General features: G+C 38.5%; 1 protein-coding gene across 1 annotated transcript in view; it reads left to right on the forward strand.

Annotated features, from left to right (window-relative positions):
• COL24A1 (collagen type XXIV alpha 1 chain) overlaps positions 1 to 20,897 on the forward strand; it is a 180,933-nt gene that overhangs the window by 61,447 nt on the left and 98,589 nt on the right. Inside the window, exons 8-14 of the mRNA XM_026057594.1 lie at positions 3,306 to 3,350; positions 5,594 to 5,647; positions 6,959 to 7,003; positions 10,061 to 10,114; positions 10,889 to 10,933; positions 16,369 to 16,422; positions 18,982 to 19,026. Of these exons, the coding sequence (XP_025913379.1) occupies positions 3,306 to 3,350; positions 5,594 to 5,647; positions 6,959 to 7,003; positions 10,061 to 10,114; positions 10,889 to 10,933; positions 16,369 to 16,422; positions 18,982 to 19,026 (342 nt within the window). The remainder of the gene's footprint in view (positions 1 to 3,305; positions 3,351 to 5,593; positions 5,648 to 6,958; positions 7,004 to 10,060; positions 10,115 to 10,888; positions 10,934 to 16,368; positions 16,423 to 18,981; positions 19,027 to 20,897) is intronic.

Below are 20,897 nucleotides of genomic sequence, written 5' to 3' on the forward strand. Positions count from 1 at the left end.
GGTACAACTTTCCTGTGGAGAGGCTAGACATTTCTGACTGCTTCCAGTGAAGCCTTCCATATGCTCCTTCTGAAAGTAAAGTTATACCAAACTTCAGATCTGTCCTATATCAATTTGCAGGCTGTTTTATACAGTGACATTTCCATTCCTTGGGAAACTCCAGCTAAGAGATGCTGGATGAAGTCTTAGTTGTGTTACTAATGTCAACAAATGACAAAACTGTCATATGGTGAAAAGGTGAAGATGATGAGTAGGCACTGMAAAGGTTCCTGTGACAGAGCATGGCGCTGTATTATTTGTTGGACTTACCCTATGCCAGGAAGTTTTTGGTTCCAGCCCTTCAGCACTTTTCAAAGGTTAACATCTTTTGTATTCTCGGTATCTAATGCTTGTAGCATTAGGTATAAGACATTACCTACTGATTTTGAAAGGTTACAGAACCTTCTTTGTTTTCTAGCAAACTTGCCTGCATTGCACCAAATATATTTTAATAATAATTGCAGAGAAAATCTAATAAAATACAATGAACACAACTAAGATAGAAAGACTTGACTTGAACAGTGCTTGCTGGTATGATTTAATGTCTATATTATTTTGCTACATAGAGACTTCTTTCAGTCTGTGTCCCACTGTGCTAGGCATATGGTAAAAGTCAGGCACTTAAACTTGCTTACAAAGGCTTGTCTGAGTCGTATTAGTTGGCAGTAAAGTTTTTTATCTCACACAAACGAAAGTATTCTTGGAACGTCTAGAAATGTGCTTGAAGTCTGCATTGGAGTGATTGGAAGCTTTAAACCTTTCTCTTCTACTTTTAGCTTTCAAATCAAAACATTAATCTTCATTAGAATTTGGGAGGTATTTCATTTTCCAAACCCGTACATGTGAACTTGTAGTTTTTCTTGTTTACTTTCACCTTGGCTCAAAGCAAACTGGGGCTTGTTTATATGGGTATGCTCAAGAATATGAACCCAGACTAAAAACTAAGAATTTTAAGAGGATTAGCTAAGTCACAGGAAACCTCCATGTGCAAGCTCTCTCTTTGGAATGATATTCACTTTAACATGGTTTAGCTTTATTCCCAACCAGCATTAATTAAGTTGAAATGAATTAAGGCCAAGTCAATTCTGAAAAGCATTATGTGCATACTACTCTAGCCTRTGAATTCATAGCAGTTACCCTTTGGCAGGAGTAAGCTACTGTAGTGAAAAACTTGCACACTGTAATTAGTCATCCTACTTCATCTCACCGTTGCGTGCCGCCTTCTGAGAGAGTCCATGCAGCTGTTCAGCTAAACTGATTCACTTTAAAACTAAATTCTAATAAACTTTTCTGAGTGTTCCCATGTATACTAGCACTTGCTTTTCTTTTCTCCTTGTGCAGAAATAATAAAATACTGAGATTTTTCTAGCAATGCCTATTTTAGTTGATCATTTAAATATAGGGAGAGGGTAAAATTCTGAGATGGACAACGCATGTAATATAGAATGGGCCAGGGCTCTAACAAACTGTATGGCTTTTTGAGGCATGTTTTGAAAGCTAAAGGTGTGTTACTGGYTTATGTTGGTATTTTTAGTTCCACATTAGTGGCTGAATCAAAAATTTGTTCTTGGGCATTATAGTAAATTGGGATATTTTGCGTTAACTGGTTTGTCCAAGAGCAGCTGCAGGCTCTCTGTGTTACAGCTATTTCTTTTCCAACAGCAATGCTGACCTTCTTAGATACAAGATAATATATAAAAATCATTTAGTCTTAAGTTACAGGAGAGAATTAAAGTTAGAATAAATTATATCTGGCTCTTTCAGTCAAAAATGAGGGAAAATGCATAAATGGGAGTTTCTAGCTTAACTCCTGAAACAAGCCCTGCAGCTTATGACATGTAGACAGATGTAATTTGCTTTTCTACTAAATTGTTAAACAGTAATGCAAGCTGGCAGTGCCCTGTGTGCGATTAGCAAGATGCAAGCAAGCTCCTGCTATGTTGGGTTTTGAGAAAATGAGGCTTTTGGATTTTTTAATGAGTACATCTCTTTTGGACCAAGATTCCTTAAGCAAGCCTATAATAGTAAAATTGCAAAATTTGAAGGCTAACAGATGTGATTCTCTTTTATTATCTAAAGTTATCACCAAGCAAAATCATTCTATCTTTTAATTTTCTATATGATAATAAAATTAACTCCAGGCAGCAGGGCTCTTGCGGCCATGCAGAAGCTTATCCAAAACTTGGGGATACCCAGTCTGCTGAAATCAACAGTGGAATTCCCTCTTATTACAGTGGGCCTGTTGTGTCACCTCGCATCTTTCCCAACTAATGACTATCATCATATGGCAGGGCAGCCAGATGTTCCACATCAGCCAGGACACTCCCGGCACCCAGTGAATGTCTTTGGGGTCAATTTTGTCATAGATTTCTGTCCAGAATAAGGGAGGTTTTTTGTCTTCCTCTTTCAAGCTGCAGCTTTGGGAACCTGCCTATCTCTAGTACTGCTGCAAGGGATGTGAAGACCAGATGCTTGGCACCTGCATCAGTCATGCAACTGTTGTAGCCTCTCATTTGGGTCTGTTTGTTTGGGCATGTTTAGTCCAGTGCAAAAACAACCAAGAAGGTTCCCCTTTCAAGTGTACTGATGCAGATGGCAGGTTCAAGCTCTAATTTTAACTCTTCTTTTTTTTTTTTTCTTTAAGAGCTAAATTCTCATTTAAATGGTTAACGTACGGGGAGTAAAGTTTGTCAGTTTCATACTTCCAGCACCACAGGGAAGATTTCTGGGATAAGGAACAGGCTATTCTCTCCAGTGGGATAAATTCCATAATATAATACGAGCCGGTATTTGTTCTAATTTAATTTAAAAAAAAAAAAAGAGACATTCTGTGTCCTGGAAGGTCTTTCTTCCCAGAGGGTGTCCTAAAACAATCTGAGATGACCCCCTGCTTATGCCTGTCCTTTGAACTGCCTTGTTTGGAAAGGGAATCACAACAAGGATTTGGAATGGGGAAATGCATTCGACTGAATCCAAATCCCTGGTTTCAACAGTCACTGGGGGAGGCGTTCCGTGTACTGATTTGTTTAACGAACACAAGTTTGTGACCATCTTAAGCACACTGATACCTTGAAATTGTCTAGACTGCCATGAACATTTCTTACCCCTTTTTTCTTATTCTGCTTTCATATGAGCTGCTGAATGTAAACCACACTAATTCTGCAAACAAGTTTCAATAAACTCTTAAAGGGAGTTTGAAGTGGGAAGAAAAGGTCTATTTTGTGTGTTTAACTGTATTTATCACACATCTGTTCCATTACCTGCAGGGTCTCAAGGGTTATCTGGGACTGCAAGGGCCACAGGGTGAGCAGGTAAGTGATGAAAGCGCACAGTATACTATACTGTACGGATGAACAGTTGAGGATAGAGGAAGGCATAATCCTATGTAAGCATTCAGTATAAGCAATCAGTGCAAATTGTTGACTGCTTGAGGAAATGATCAAAAGTTCTCGACCAAAAATTTGGACTCTGTAGAGATCAGTATAGCAAAAACGTCCTAAATAAAAGAGAAAAGACCAGCTTGTTTTCTTCAACCACCTCACTGGCTTGGCAGAGCTTGGTGTAAAATTCTTGTTAGAGGAACAGTTCAGATTCTTTCAAAACCCCTGCTGACTTGATGTGTTTTTTTTATCTCCTAGCATGTAGAAAATGAAATGGTTAGTCAGTGCTTTCTTCACACTTCCGTGCCAGTTGAAGACATAATCTGAATGTGAGTTTCAGAGATGGCCACTTGCTGATGCATCTTGTTAGCAATAACAAGGCTTTCAGCTGCAGTGTAAATGGAAGCATGAGTGTCTTTTTGCACAATACTGAAAGGGAAATGGTGATGATAACAGATGATAGTCACCAGAAGGGAGATAAAAACTCATGAACATTATCCATAACTTTAACCGACTTTGACACAAATCCTAACTGAATGAGTAGTGACTTTTATTACAGGCCCACTGGGATTTTTCTGTGTAGACTATAATTTAGCAATGAGATAAAGAGATAGCCAGTGGGAAAAAAAGGCATTGTTAGCTTCAGGAGAAGTGTGCCTCTAGCTTTAAGGGAGTTGCTGGTGAAAAGTGACTGATTGGTTACCATGGAGGGAAAAAGTGAGACTTGCATTGAAGAGTAATTCTGCCAATTACTCRTGCAATCAAGTGTGTGAGTTCCTTTGAAGGCAATTAGATATATTCAAATATAGGAAAATTGGCGATGTAGAATGTTTGATATCTCAGTGTTATCATACTTCTTTTGTCAGTGTTTTCCTTTGTTTTTATTTTGAAAATACTCTGACCAACTTTTCCAGAGAACACTTTGGAGGAAAGTGTTTTATTTTGGAAGTAGTACTTATTGCTGCTATTTTCATGCCTGGCTGGGGAATGTGATGAGTTAGACCAGTTGCTTGTTATCTGTAGCACCTGCACGTCTACAATTTTCAGAAGCTTTTACAGAGAAACATTCCTTGAATCTGTGAATTGCTGGATTCCTTGAACAGCTGGGAATGGAAGCTTCCAAAGAGAAGTTGTAAATGCAATGATTCTGCTGCTTTTTGAGTTCTTTTTTACATACGTTTTTTTGAGATCCATCTGAGCTAGAATAGGAAACGATGGATCCCAGTTCCATGGCATAACATCCGTTACAAGGAGAATCACAACCAGTTGAAAGCAAGTGACAGAATCAGCTCAGTGGCAGCTCATATAAACAAAAAATACTGCAAGCTTTTTGCCTCTGCACTTCTGAGTTTGCTTCCTAAGACTTCTGTTTCACCATAAATCAACTATGAACAGCTCAGGGAGGAAGTCCTGATCCATTGCTATAGTGACACTGACATATGACAGTGAGTGGAAGGGTCAGGCTGGGAAAATGTCCAATTTATGGACTTAGCTTGTTTAAAATAAAATTAATTGAACAGAGGTGGGTGAAGCTTCCAGTGTTTCAGTGATGGGGCCACCCCATTTGGCACCGTTTCAGAAAGATGCATTTTTTCTGAAAATAAACACTCAGATGCACAAATGTTAAGTAATAAAACAACAACAAAAATAACTTTTGGACTTGATTAGGAGGAAGAAAGATGGAAAGAGGTTCAATACATTCATGACTAATCCAGTGCTGTAATGGCCTCATTCTGAGACAAAGAATTTCAGCTTTGTAAAGACTCACAGATTCTTCTTTAATTAAAGTTTTAAAGCATTTATCCTATTATACCTAAGACCGGTACAGATACTTCATCATAAGGACCTGTCTCCTACAGACCTCTTCAATAGCTTTTCATAAATACAGTCTATGGTTTTTATTCTGGAAATTGGTGATATGCTTTGTCATATTGCACAACATCTTGGCCTACTCCTCTTGCAATGCTTTTCCAAGGAGAGGTAACTGAAATTGGTGGACTAACATGTGTAGTAAGTTTTAGGGTCTTGCTGTTTAACTTGCACAAAAAGCAAATTTTCAATGAGCTTAAGCTGTTTCATATTAAGAGGACTTAAAAAAATAATAAAACCCCAACCTGATGTTAACTGCATTTTTTTGTTTTGGTTTTTGGTTTTTTTTTTACTTTCCTGTTTAGGGAATTCCAGGAATGGCTGGCAATACTGGCGCAGTTGGTTACCCTGGCAGGCAGGTGCAGTAACTATACTAATAGCTTTGTTTCTTTGTTTTTTTTCTTTCTTTTGATATGGGGCATTAGTTAAAATCATTCCCTTTTTCTCTCATCTGGTACCCCTGCAGTTAATTTTAATGTAGTTTAATGTGTGTAGAACATTAGTCTGATCTACCTTGGAAAAGTTGCCCTATTACTTTGTTGAACTCATGTACTTTTAAAAAGTATTATGTCTAACACTTATGGAACTACTAATAGTATAAATGTATTGGTTTGCATAGTATCATTTATATTTGAACCACACCTCTTTCATGGGTAGCCCTTTGTGCCTTTTAAACTTGGCACTGAGTGAGTTAGATACAGGAATTCTACACCTTTCTGGCACACACAAATCACATTACCAAAGCACTGAATGTCTAAACACTTTACTCTTTCATAAACCTCTTATTATTCTTTGTGTTAACTTCTTTATGTTTTAAGTTCAGACGCAACAGGAAGCTTCTGACTGCAGTATAGTTCCTCTTGATTTGCCCCAGTATGTTTACTTTACTGCTGAAACTATTTCTTCAGCTCTTTGGAGATATAGAATATTAAAAGATTTTGTTTTTGTTTTTGTTTTTTTTTTCCCATTCAGGTAATTGAGAACCAACAAAACTGGAAATCATCTTTCTATAAAGACAAGCACTTATATAAGTATTGATGCCTTGGTGTGGTAATACAAATAATACATAAAGAAGAAATATTCATTATTTTCCCTGTGCATAGATATGTGAGCCAAATTCAGCTATTGACTTCTGTGGGTTTCCTGTCTGCTTAAAGGCTGAATTTGACCAATATTTCAGTATTTTATTAGGTTAGGTTTGTAATGGTTATATATTTTAAAACACCATTAAAATGTTTTATATAGTAGCAGATGATAATGTGATTGTGTTTAATCACATAAAATTTTTAGACCATTTGGACTGCACATGCTGTTCTGACGTTGGCTTGAAAAGAATTGGAAATGTGTCTAAATAAAAAAAGCTTATGAAAAATCCTGTGAAATTATGTCACCATAATGCCAGATCACTGGATCTGGAAAAAATTTCCTCCCAGAAGAAATAATTTTAATGTAAATGAAATTTCAGTTATTGTCTGAGATTCAGGTACGAGTTAAGGGGAAACCTTTCTGAACGTGGTCCTTGGGGATGTCCTTGATGACACCCTCTTCAATGCCTATAATTCTGAAAGGTGTATTGCCAGTTTGTAGCTAACAATTACTGTTATAGTTCTTTTCAGTACAGCATTTCTGTTTTGTTAAAATGAAGTAAAAGTCATGTCTTTTTGTAATAGGGTTTAGCTGGCCCAGAAGGTAACCCGGGTCCTAAAGGTGTAAGAGTAAGTAAGCATTTTAAGCATTTTGGCATGCATGACTATTTTTTACACATACAATACATAAGGGGGGTTGGGGAGTTTCATTCAGCCCTGCCAGTTGTATGCCCACTGAATCATCCAGTCTTTGCAGAATCCACAAATGAGAAATCATAGTGTTACTTTTAAAATAAGTTTAAGGATTTATTTATTTTTTTTTCACGGTAAGCAGCGAGCAACATAGAGCAGTCTCATATTGTTGCTCTTCCTCTCACTTGGAATGCGTACAGACAAGAAAAGGAAARCAGGACTGAACGTGGGTGTGTGAGCTGGGAGTGAAGAGGAGCGGACGTTTCCTGCCTGAAGCATTATTTCCATAATGGAAGCTGTCAAGAGGGGAGGCAGATCTGGCATTTGCAATCTGTAACTGCTGCAGCAGTTGATAAAGGGAAACAGTCTTGTCACATAAAACCCATAAAAGTCATCATCTTCAAGATTTTAAAATGATTCAGCCAATGACATTCATCCCAGGGAGGGAAGGTTCAAATCTCAGTGCTTTGCTGATTCAAGGTTTGCTTTGATTGTTCCAGGAAATAAAATAGGTTGGCTTTTTTTTTCTTGTTCTTTTTTTAAACAGGCACATGCCCACGCGCACATGTGCTTGCGTGTGTAAATATTCTTTGAAAGTGACTCTCAAGGTCTGGTAGTACACATGGGTTTCTGTATCTTGCATGTTGCTGGTTGCATCTGGGATTTGAAGGGGCCTTTCAGGAGGCACTCTCGGGCCCTCMGCTCTGCAGCACTCATGTTGTGCAGATTGCTGAGCAGCGTGCTGGGTTTCCAAGCATCTATTAAAATAATCTCATTGTGTTCCTAGATTTGTTTTTGGTCTTTGTTTTTAAAAGGTGGTTACTCAAAGCCTTCACCTGCAACAGCGTTTTAAGCTTTTTTTTTTTTTTTTTTTAATTCTTTGTGTCAGTTTTCATTACCATGATGGGAAGAATTAGATTGTCAGGATCTAGTGTCCACAGATATTGCACCCTGAGGGACTGCATCTCTCTTATATTTCTTCACTTTATTTTTGCCCAGATTCTCAATGCATTTTGTTTCTTTCTCTTCCCAACAAACATAACATTAAGTGATCCCAATCCCTTCTTGAAAAGTTACTTTTTTCTGTTCATACAAAGCTGAAAATGGCCAACCTTTAATAGTATGAGTAATGTTAGGGGAAAAACAACTGTCAGGTCTTAAGGCCTATATTCCTTTATATGAATTCTACAAGCAACTGCTAATGTAAAGGATGATGCAGCTCTGTTGATAGCGATGTACTATTGTGCCATGGAGGTATATGGTTACGGGATACCTGATCATGTATTATGATACATGATCCTTTAGAGCTTTAAGTTTAGAACAGTTCTACAGTACAGCTATATTTTGCTTTTCAGCTGTTTTAAGGAGCTATAGGAAAAAAAAGAAGTGCCTTTGTTTTCTTTGCTTTCACTAGGGTTGGATATCAAGATGGGYACTGTCTTTCATAATATCATCAAAGAATGAGTAAAAAATATTTAATTACACTCAGAGGACTAGAGAGAGAGGTATGAAAACAAGAATTTTTTTTTGGTTACTAACATTTTGCTACAATCTCAGTATGAATCTGGTAATGAAGAATCACTTCATGGTACTTTTGTCTGTAAAGTGTACTGTCATTTCTACTGAGTACAGAGCTTGTCTTTATATCCATATAGTAGATTATATGTGCACCACAACAGAAGCGTGAAAACTGAGCTTTTGAAACAACAGAGTATAACAAAATTAAACAGTACAGTGTTACCAGAATTGATTTACAAACCTTAGGAGCCAGCACATAAAACACTTGTGCATATGCAGTCATTTTAAAAAATGTAATAAAAATATTTCTGAGGATAATTTAAAGCATAGGGAACTGGAAGCTTCTGCACATTTTACTTTTCCTAGTTTTGCAGTTAAGGGAATTGACTCACCAATGGACAAGGTGACCTGAAGAGAAGGAAACACTTCAAAAGCATTGCAGCAGTCTGTCTTGACTTGCTTTTATCATCTAGAAAAGGTTGTACATATTCTATTTAACATGTAGTTATGAAGGTTCCTATCAGCGAGAAAAATGTTCTGCCTTTATAATTTTTGTTATAGGCTTTGATATTTAGGGGTGGGTGGGTGGGGAGGGGAGAGGGAGGAAGAGTGAGGTTTCTACTGAGATCTGTTGTAGTGATGGAAAGAAAAATTCTTGAGGCAGCCAGAGAGAACAGCATTTTGTAAAGGGCTCAAATAACAAGTTCTCCACTTATGAATATCTTAATTTCAGATTTTTTTATTTTAGTTTTTATCTCTGTTCATTTAYTTAATGCTTAACTGGCTGGCTTGTGAGCAAACCCCAGGGATCTGACCTTTCTGTTACCCAGCGATTAGCGTGTCGTCTGTCACAATGGGTCCTCCGCAGAAGGAACCATTGATATTTCGTACCGAAACAACAATTATATTTAGCAATGGATTTAGGAAAAAACCTATTTCTCAGCAAATTTTAGTCACCATTTGAAGGAATATGGTACCACGCAACCACAGGGAAGCTGACTCTTGAAGTGAGGATGTATTTCTGGCTTTCTGAGGGAGAAGGTAGGAGAGGAAATATATCGTGACTGATTTTTAAGGAAAACATTCTGCTTATGACAAGGTAAACTTTCTGGGACATTTGCATGTAAGAGTAATSAGGAAAGTTAAAAAAGATAAGGAACATCTTTTTCTGATTATATTTCATGAGTAAGGTAAATTTCAGTGGCTTCTCTTCCATATTTCATTTATTAGAGCTCTCTGATGCAACTTTGTGACTTTTTGGAGCACTTCCTTTGTATGGTTACTGTTTTTGGTACCTGTATCATAGCGAGTTGTTTTTGCAGTTAGTTGGAGAGTAAATTATGAGTTTCACTAGTAATTTCAAATGAGCCTGGATTTAATCCCTGGATCTTGAACTCGCAGCTGACCAATACTGAGGAACAAGTAGTGTAGCTGGGAAGCCAGCCTTTTTAAAAAGAAGTATTCTTGTGTTTTAAGGGTTTCATTGGACCTCCAGGCGGGGCAGGACAACCTGGACCTGAAGGAGAAAGGGTAGGTTTAATGAAACGTCAGTGGTTTAATGAAACATCAGTGAAATATTGGAATGTGTGCGGAAATGCAGTATCTTAAGGATGTAATGTGTTAGAATTGATGCCTGAAAAAAAATACAAAAGATATTACTCTTCATTTGAGTCTTTGTCAAAAGACAAAACTGATATGGAGAAAATAAATATAAATAAATGTATCATATTTATAAATATGATATAAATAAATAGATCATATCAAATTAGTCTAAGCAATGAAATACGATGGTACTGAAGTTAATAAATGTGGGTCACCTGTAAATTATTAATTAGATTTAATCTAGATCTGCAAGGATTAGGGGTCTTTTTTCTTACCACTGAGTTCAGTAATGAGTATTTTTCATTAAAGCAATTTCTCTCAGTCAGTATTTGCCAGTTGCCAGATAATTTTTAGAATGAAATTGTTCGTAGCAATCTCAATCTCTGTTACTCTACGCTTGAGCTTTTTCTTGTTTCTCTTGAGCACAAAGGATGTCTGGCCATATACTTTAATGGAATCAGGATCTGACCCTTCTTCATAGTTCAGCTGATATGTCCAGAGTAAAGACTAGCACAGTTTGTGTTTCTGCCCCCCTCCTCCCCCACCCATTATAGGGCATTGGCACTATGATTCTTTGCTCAAATCTTTTCTTTATGGTACTTGTTCTCAAACTGTCTTTTCCAATCAAGTGGAAGTTTAATTACTTGAATTTAAATTATTGAAGAAAAGAAAATCTAGTTATGGTGGGTTATTTCTTCTCAGGGCATTCCAGGCATCCATGGCAAAAGAGGCCCTAAAGGGAGACAGGTAAGGCTTCCCACACTTATGATTTCTGCTGCCAGCATAAATGCACCTGTCATTCACTACATAATTTGAAAAATGTTACTCCTATATTTTCTGCAGATAACTTTCTATTGTTTCCAGCTAGTACTTTGCAGTACTGAAAATTCTGTGCAGGGTAAAACTTGTACAAGTTCTGAAGTGAACAACACTTAATCAGCCACAAGGCTTACCATGTTATTAGTATCAGCTTCCTGAGGGTTAAAAGATGACAGAAGCACACAAGTATATTCCTCAAAATTAGCGTTAGCAGAAAGTATAGATATGATGCAAGTTTGAGAAGTTTAATTTTTGTGTTGGCTTAAATGCAAATTAGCAGCTTCTAATGTCTGATATTTCTGGACTATGGCAAATTAAAGCTATCCTCTACTTACCATATATTTCTACAGCTGAGAATAAACACAAATCTTCGAAGCACACATTATCAAGGTTTACATATTTCCTGTGGTATATCTTCTGTGCCAAGTCTCTTGTTTTCTGCTGCGACCTTATTATTTTAGGTCTTTGAAGCTATCCAGGAGTTTCCAGTTTTAACTTACTTGTGGTTTGCTATTGGAAACAGCAATAGCGTTCCCCAGTCATGCACTCAGTTGCACTTAGCATTTCAGATGACTTTCAGGTACCACTTTGAACATGCTTGTGCAGCAGTAGTGTTGCCTTTCCCCTTGCTTGGCCCTTGATGTATGCTATAAAAATTGAAGAGAACTCCGTTTAATTATTTTTTGTTTGCTGTGTGACCCTACCATCATATGAAAAAGGCACTAGCCTTCAGTAAAGGCCCTTTTGGTGTAAAGAAAGGCACACAGAGAAGTGTCATTAAACAGAAAGACTTTACTCTTTCTGAAGCTGCCATTAAATTCTAAGTTATAACATCAAAGTAAGGTTCTGTTTTTTAATTATTCAGCTAATAGGACAGGGTGCTCCTGTGCTTTTTGAATATATTATATTTTACCTATAATGTGAATTAAACACTACTACTTTGTGCATCTGAGCAAGTTACAAGAGCTGGTCTGTGCCATCAGTATATTGCAATAGTTGGTAGGGTGTTGTGTCAGTGAGTCACACCAAGCATTTAAGAAGAACAAGCATCTGGATGGAAAACAGAGGGCTTGTGCTCAGGGTGGATAAAGAAAGAGAGGTGGCAATAGGGTACTCTGAAAACCTGTTTTGCTTTATAATCATCTCATTCTCAGTGGCAGGTGTCACTACTGCTTCTGATTGCCAGTGCGGTGGTTTGTGTCAATCCCTGTCAGCTGGTGCTATGTGCACTGTGCTGAGCAGTTATTTTTCATTTACAACAAGAACACAGCTTCAATACCAGGTTGTGCTTAATTATAAAAATCACTCTGAAATGGTTTCATACACAAGAGACATCACTGAGAGTGCCTCTGTGCAATGTTGGTGATTAATCTTTATTTAGTACCGATTCCTCTGTAATGTTGTCATTTCCTTAATCCCAAGGTCATTTCAAAGCCTTTCTATAACCTATAAAACACTTACTTGACCAATCCAGCAAAGTGATTAAATGGGAGCCTGACTTAGAGCGCTTTGCTGGATCACAAACTTAGAGAATGTGTCTTTTTTCAGATAACGATAGCTGTGGTGGACCCTGTGACAAAAGACATTGTCAGAGAGTTAACAGCTCCAGTGATTTGGGGCAGGGCATTGTCACTAAAGGACACTTGGCGTGGGAATTGCATAGTGCCTGAAATCAGACTCCTGGCCTTGTCTAGGATGCAACTTACTTCTTTGGACAAGTTTTCTGTCAATAATAATGCTAGAAAAAGAATAGTCTGACTGGCAAAGTTCCTTCTGGAAGAAAACAAATCCTGAATATGATCTCATTTTTTGGAAAGTAATCTGAAGTATAAAAGAAGTGGAGACTGTGGTCTTCTACTGGATAAATACAGTAGTTAATTGAATATTTAATAAGCATTGAAGACTACAGTAAGAGCACATTAGAAAGATAGTAGATAGACAATTATACTTGCTGATGTTTAGTTTACCATCTTGAAAGACTGACAGGCAGTATATTTGATATTTGACAAGGGATTGTACCATTGATATTCAAAATGCCACCACTTAGCAGGCTTGCTGAGTAGTTATTAGTATTTGTAATGTTTGGCATATTTGAAATGGAACAAAATATTCAGTTGCCAAAATCTTTATCGTGAAGATTACAGAGTGGGGATTTGTTTGAATTTGAGATTGGTTGGATATGCAGTACACTTTAAAGAAAATACTTTATAGGCAAAGCATATGTATCCCATTTCTTTCCATTGTATGCTTATAGTACAAAATTTGTCTAATTCTGCGTATTTTTAAGTATTGTCTGTCTTTCTACTATGATGTGTTTTTACGTACGTAGCTTGACCACATTTAGTGGGAATGTTTTTACATAGTTTTCTTCTATATGGGACTAGTTACAACCAGCAGTCAACGTGACAGACCTTATAAACTGCACCAAGAATTTATTAGTCTAGTCCACTGTAACTGTGCAAAAACAGTTAAGCTTCTGTTTTCTATTAAAATTATGAATAGTCTTCCTTCATATGTTTTATAGTAGTRTGTTAGATGATAATATTGATGTAATAAAACATTTGTTGCACAGTAGTACTATTATACTACTTCCAATTTTAGACTTTTCTGACTGTTTTCCTATGTTGGGAATTCTTCTCTTTTTCTACTTACTAAAATAGTTTTATCAGCATCAGTTAGAAGACTCATGCTGTTGAGAATGGAGTTATGATGACTGTGGGTAATCTGTCTCCTTCATAATTCGTGGCATGCTGTGGCATGCTGTATTATGTAAATAATCATCTGTGACCTGCATCCGTGATCTGGCGGCTGGAAAAACTGTCCCATTGCATTCTCCATTTCCCTTTTGATGCCTTTTTTTTTTTTTTAAGATTTTCATGTTTGTTATCTCAATTTTGCCTTTTTCCTACCTACGGTAGACAGTGCAACCAAAATATGCTATTAAAAAAGGGTAGTAAATCTTTGTCTACATGTTATGAGCTGGTAGCTTTTAACAACACAGGCACTGTCAAATACCTGTTTTGCATGTGTGAAATTTTCCATGGGAAAATTTGGCCAATGGTGTATACATTGAATCAATGAAATTGCTATATTGACAACTAGCCTATGAACCTCTACTGTTAAAGTGGTGAGACAGTAATACCAGAAAGGTCTGTACATGTCAGACCTTATGACTATGGCTATAGATTCTCATTTGCGAGTTCCACAACCCGATCCTGAGAGGCATTCCTGTTCTTTGCTTTGCTGAATTTGTAAGAGAATGCAAAAAAAGCTTGAAGTTGTCTTTTGGAAAACATAGACTGGTGAGATGTGCAGAGAGTTGGGTGGCAGAAACTCTGTCCTAGCAGGAAGGGGATGGAAAAAAAGCAAACCAGCATTCCCAGTTTGCAGCACAGTGGCGCGCTGCCCCCGTATGCGAGAGGGGGATCGCAGCGAGTCACGCAGGCAGRGGTTGTCCGGGCTGAGCCCCCGGGGCCGCGGCGAGGGCAAGGAGTGCCGCAGAGCTGGCCTTCTGCCAGGCAGAGGCCCCGCCGGGGACRCGAGCCCGACTGGATCAGGCAGCACAGGTATGACGTCTTCCTCTCCGACTTCTCTGTGCTGAACCCAGCCTGGGCAGTCACGTATTTCCACATTTCATTGGAAGGAAGTCACGGCCTGTACAATCTAGGAAAAGTCAAAAGATTTGAAGTTGCATCTGCAGGCAAATTATCAGTATTTTAGAAGCCCTAAGAGTGTAACTTCCTTTTTTCATGTTAATGTTATATCTGCTTCTCCATTTCCATATGTTTTTCACTTCGTTACGTAACCTTTGATAGCGCCATAGATATTCTGTATTTTTAATGTCAGTATTGCATGACGGTAAATTAAGTTTTTTGCAGTGAGCAATTGCAGTGCATAAAGTCCCACAATTGTTCTGGAGAGCATTTGACATGTTAATGAAACCTAATGTCTCTCATTTAATACTCCCAAGGTAAAAGCTTTACACCTCAAAGTCAGTGGCAAAATGTCATTGATTTCATTGCTAGTATGATTTTTTCTTCCCACTGCCTGATTCTCCACTGATTCAGTATAACACTATCAGATCATAAAGTAATTAGCTTACTACTCATGTAGTTTATATTTAATAATTACGTGTGTAATTTATAATTAGTTTAAGTTTAAGTGAAAGTGCATTCAATTCAGCAAGTTTTTCTCTTTTCAAAATGTCTATTTGTTAGTTCTGTGTTCAAAAATACAACCTTTACTGTGTTGCAGTTTTTAAAAGATGGCACAGGGAGTGCTATGAATGTCTCAGATTAATTCACAGCATCATGAGTGGTGTCAGGAATTAAGAGTTTAAGTTGTTTCAACATACTATTTTGGCAGTGTGTATATATAGATATTTTGTTTACACATAATAAATTACATTCATTTTTATAGAATTTTTGTTTTAAATTGTGATTTAAACCTAATATGGCTTAAGCGGTCCTTAAAGGTTTTTTTTTTTTTTTTTATGGGATGATCTTCCCACCTCCTTGCTGCAGTTATATACTGTCTTTCTGACTGCTATTGTTATAATATTGTGGAATGATATGCATTCCCTGTTCATTAAGAAAAGAAACTATCCAGCTATATGGATGCCTTCTATATAAGGCACTAAAGTGCCAGTAAAGTGGGGGGTTTCCATTTCATTTTGCTTCTTGCTTTGCAAGAAGCTTTGACACTTCACTTGGCCAATCTGATTTCTTCTACATCCTTGTGTTTAAGGAGGATTGCTATCTCTGATAGCCTAGGCTCTAAAGCAAAAACACTGATAAAATGAATGAGGCTTCCCTGTGTCTTGTTGGCGTTATTGTTTCAGTCTCTAGATGCAGACTGAGGAAGGCAAGTGTTCACACTGGTAAGACAGTGTTGTGCCAGAAGAGTGGAAAATTTGTTTTCTAATGCACATTTGTCACACTGAGTCTGAAGCCATTAATATTTGGGAAGAGTGAGAGGAGAGTGAAAGACAACATTTTAGTGAATTCTATAGGCCACAGGAAAAAAACATTAATCTTGAGGTAATAGCACCAAGCAGGGAGATAGGAGACTTCAAGCACAAACAATCTGAGTTATATTGCTGTAATATTGCTCTCAAAGCACTCATTTGTCTGATTTTATCCTTCACTTATGTTATATAGTTACATCTTTTTGGATAAGATTTTAGAAGACAACAAAATACCAACTGAACAGCGCAGCTGAAATTTTTCCCCTCTCCCTTCCCTCCATCTCTCTCCTGAACCCCCTTGCTGGTATCTTAATTTCTAAGATCTGTAGGAATTTGGTGCTCAAACCACCTTTGTGTCTTGGATCATAAAGAACAAGTATTCTCTTTTCTGCTTTAGGGTTTTCCAGGTGACTTTGGAAATAGAGGACCACCTGGTCCAGATGGGAATCCTGTAAGTATCAAATTGTGTTGATTAATGTGATTAAAATATGTAACATTCATGATTAACTCCCTTCCAAAATAAAAAGGAAATTTTTGCCTGAAAAGCAATTTTCTGAAGCCTACAGGAAGATTTCTATTACTTTTATGTGGAAAGTGCTAGGTCAGTACTGTAATGAGCAGTGGTGTAAAAATGAAAGGGAAAAAGACCAGAAAGCTGCTGAGAGCGTGTAGCTTCCACTGCTGCAGGTGCTGGCTACCTGGAGAATCAGATGTTTTCCTGTCCCTATTGCATTACTGATTAATGTTTTGCCTTCAGAAATTCTTGCATTGGATATATGATTTTTCACATTCTTTATTTAAACCATAATTCTAGGATTCCATTAAAAAAAGGCATTCTGAATTTGTGTGCCAAAACCCAGGCTTTTGTCTGCTCATGCATTTGATAGTTGATTTTATCCTTTGAATGTTACAGAATACGCTTGCTAGTATGTCATTTAGTGCATTATAATCAGTATGGTAACAGCTCCGTCCTTGGCAGCACGTTCAGGCTAAAGTGCTCTGGTGGTGCAGTGCTCAAACTGGGGCACCGTCACGTCGCTTTACGGGCTGTCCTCAAAGGAGCTTTGCTGTCTTGCCCTACTTGTAGAGAAGCTCTGGCTGCAGACTCCAAACTCAGGTTTCCTTTGATATGGGAAACCGGTGTAAAGGGCTTTGGGCCAGATGAGCAAACGGCAGTTTGAATCTGCTCTCACTGCTGGGTCGACTTTGGAAACTGCTATCAGTTGGCCTCTGAAGGCTGCTCGGATATGGTCAGCAGCTGGGCAGTGCTGGTCTCCTTTCTAAAGGCCTGCCCTTTCCTGACCCCAGGATTGGAAGTTTGTTTTAGAAGAGCTTCCATGAATTTTGCTGGTGCAATTATTATCCTTTGGTGCCAGCATTTTGGAACACGGGAGAAAATTATTTTGCATTTCTGGTTTCTGAGGCAGTTTCCCTTGGGGGAAGCTCAGGTGGTGTCAGCCTCGTGCTCATCATCTTGAAAGTGCTCTGAGGGGTTGTCAGTGGGGCCAACTGCTTTGCAAATGGCATACAAGGGTGAGTTCTCCCTTGCCTTGCTGGTACTCCCAGATCCCCCTCCTTTCCTGAAAAGCAGATATGCTTTTTCCACAGAATCTGAAGAACAACAGTACTTTAATAGAAACAAGCTCAGAAGGCCTGGATCCTAAATTACAGACTTGCACATTACAAAGAAGCCTGTTTTAACACAAACATTTGCAAACAAGTTCCTTCTAATCTGCCAAGACAGCTGCTGCTCTTACTGCCTCCTCAAACAGGCAGCAGCCCCTCTGCCTGCTTCCCCCCAGACTCGCCCCCAGGGCTTGCTCAGGCAAGGGGCCAGGGCCGCAGCTGCGGGGGCTGCAGCCCGGCGCGATGCTAACGCGATGCTCGCAGAGCCTGTTGGTGAGCTGGCGGTGGGGAGCGGGGCTGCCTGGGAGGCCTGCGCTGGCAGGAGCTTGGCGGGCAGACGCTCCTCCCTTGCGCTKCCCCGGCTAATGGCATCTGTCTCCACGCCCAGTTCCTTCGATGAAGCAGAGCAATGCCTTGCCCGTTTCCACAAACACCCTCCCGGCTCCCTGAGGATGTCGGTCTGCTCTGGAGGACGTGGCTGCAGCGTCCGACCTGCCGCAGTTAGTTCGGGGCAGGTCGGAGGTGGGTGCGGGAGGAGAGGGCAGAGCCCGGAGGAGCCCCTGCGCCGTGCCCAGCGGCTCTGCCCCTTGGGTAGCTTCTGAGCGGGCACAGCTTGGACGGCGACGGACTGCGGGGAGCCCTCGGTAGGATTTCCATCGCGTGGCTGGTCTCCGAGGTGGGGACAGCCTGCGGGAAGGGTGCTGGCCCGGAGGGCTGCGATGCCCCTGGCACGCAGGGCGGAGAGGCCGGGCGGCCATCGAGCTGGCACTGTGCAGAACTTCAGCCTCTGCTGAGCTGGATTTGAATGCAGCGGAGACGGTTGTTGTTCCACTAATTGAAACAATCAAACGTTTTTGTATACTGCAATGGATTAATAATAAAAAAACACTATGAAATGTGAAGGTATTAGTACTCTGTTTCTGTTCAGTCACATTTGTTCTTGCTACATAAAGTACAAATAATCTAGTTCATATCAAGAAATAATTTTCCATAAAGAGAATAAAACCTTTAAATGTGATTTACGAATGTCAGTCTTTGAACTGGGCTGGTGTCCTGTTTATCTTTAAAGAAATCTTCATAGAGTCTCATGGAGTCCCCCACCACCTCCATTGTTTTTCTCTTCTTCCCTCTTAAAATATCAGGATATCAAATCTGGTATTCCTTGCTAATGCAGGAATGATTTTATGATGCAAATATCTAATTCCTCAGTCAAGGGTTTCAATAAGTATATTCCCTTACATAGTGCTAAGCTGTCACATTTCAGGAATTCCCTAGATAAATCCCAATTTGTTTACTTTGCAGATCACTTTTATTTATCTTACTAGAACTGATAATTTGTTAAAATATTAAAATACTGATAATCTAAAGTTATTTGTCTTTTAAGGGAATTGTTGGTGGTGTTGGTCCTCCTGGATTTCCAGGACTAAGAGTGAGTAGAATTCTATTTATTTATTTTGGTTTGGCTTCACTACAATGTTTGCACTGTATGTTTGTGAAAAAGTTAAAAAAAAAAAAAAAAAAGAATTCAGGGATTCTGGGAGTTATTTAAACAGATTTTTTTTTTAATTAGCCACAATTTTAATTAAAATCACTTCACAAAATTGCTGTCATATTGCTGGTATGGAGCATTTGTGTATTGTTTTTTTATTTGTATGCTTGTTTCTGATCTTCTGTGTCTGGATTTTTTTTTTATTTGAAATAACCAAGTTTGCTATTTTTTTCAGTATCATCCTCAAATCTTCCCTTTTTTTGTGTATTTTTAAAATAAGCTTGTGCTACCCATTATGCAGTTGCAAATTGTAGCTGTATAGAGGCAGTCACACCAGAGAATGCTCCATGGTGTGAGAGTGTCGTACAGGAGGTGGGAATGACAGTGACACTTTCAGGCAGTGTGGCCTTACTCCCTTATTTCAGGTAATTCATGTGTTTACTGACAGAGGACCTGGTTTTGACCATCAATGCTGGCTCATTTGAGGCTGGTTACCCAGCCTTGTTCATAGTTCATAATATGTGGGAGAAAATAGCTTATTTACACTTGAATTAAGAAAGCCTTGATTGTCTCTTTCTTTTCTTTTCTTTTCTTTTCTTTTCTTTTCTTTTCTTTTCTTTTCTTTTCTTTTCTTTTCTTTTCTTCTTTTTTTTTGATGTCTTGAGCTCTAAAACATTCTTGAAAACTTTGTTAGTTTACACTGATGGCCATCTAACTTTTCCTTTGAAGGATGACGGTTGAGTTCTATTATTATTACTTTTAATTATATGCTTGTAATAAGAAATGTTGCTATAAGAAGTCCCTTGCTGCCTGTTTGGGGTTGTTATGGTGTTGCTACAGTGAAGACACAAGCTTGGTCAAGGAACCCCTGCAGCTTGCAGCCCTCATCATGCAGACGTGACTCACTGTGTTCTTAGTTGACGTGTTTGAGCCAACTGAACCACTTGTGAGACTAGAGGTTGCACTCTTGGGAATTTGCTTTGAATTATAGTTTGCTTTTTTTCTTACATGGCCATCTTTGGAATTTTATCTCAGGGACTTTGATAGCCATACAAATTTATTTGAGGTTTTTAGGAAAAAAAGAATATTATATATCACTTCTATAAAGACACTGTTAATAATTACTATGATTAAACTTAAATTCAGCAGTTTAGCCCTTCCTGGAATTTGTGAACATAAATGTTTGCAGATCAGAGATCCATTTTCTGTGTTGTTGAGTTGCAATCATTTTCACAGAGAGATTGATTGTCAATAAGTTTTTTTATAAAACATCAATGATATTGTCAATGATCAGTCCAAAGCCTTTGCCACTGGTAGGTTTCCAAAACACTACCATAAGGAGATTAAAAAGACTTTTAACCCATTGTCAGACTGGGGTGCTCTTGCTTTGAGCCTCAACCTATGTTGAAGCAAGTTTGCATTCATAAATTGTCAATAAAACAAAGGTTAGTTTTGCCAAAAAAATATTTAGACTCTCAGATATGCAGTAATAGCTGATTTCTTGATGCTGGAATGAAGAGACGGTGTGTTTAAAATACTCCCACATATAAGTGATAGGAGTGGATTTGCTCAAAACAGCAGTACTTACCAGAGTTGATGGCATAATTAGATTTTGACCAGCACAAAATCTATAAGGGTTTTGCCTGTAAACTCCATTTGTGTGGGCTACCACCTCTCCTTTCTACATGGGGCCCTTTGCACAGTTCCAGCTGTGTAAAAGAACATGTGCATGTTTACTCTACATATCTTTTACTCAAAGCAAAGACTCCTTAACTAGGCAAAATTTGAGATTTGCTCCCTCATCATGTACA

This window comes from Apteryx rowi, unplaced genomic scaffold, assembly GCF_003343035.1.
Source record: "Apteryx rowi isolate R43461 unplaced genomic scaffold, aptRow1 scaffold_14, whole genome shotgun sequence".
Lineage (NCBI taxonomy): Eukaryota > Metazoa > Chordata > Aves > Apterygiformes > Apterygidae > Apteryx > Apteryx rowi.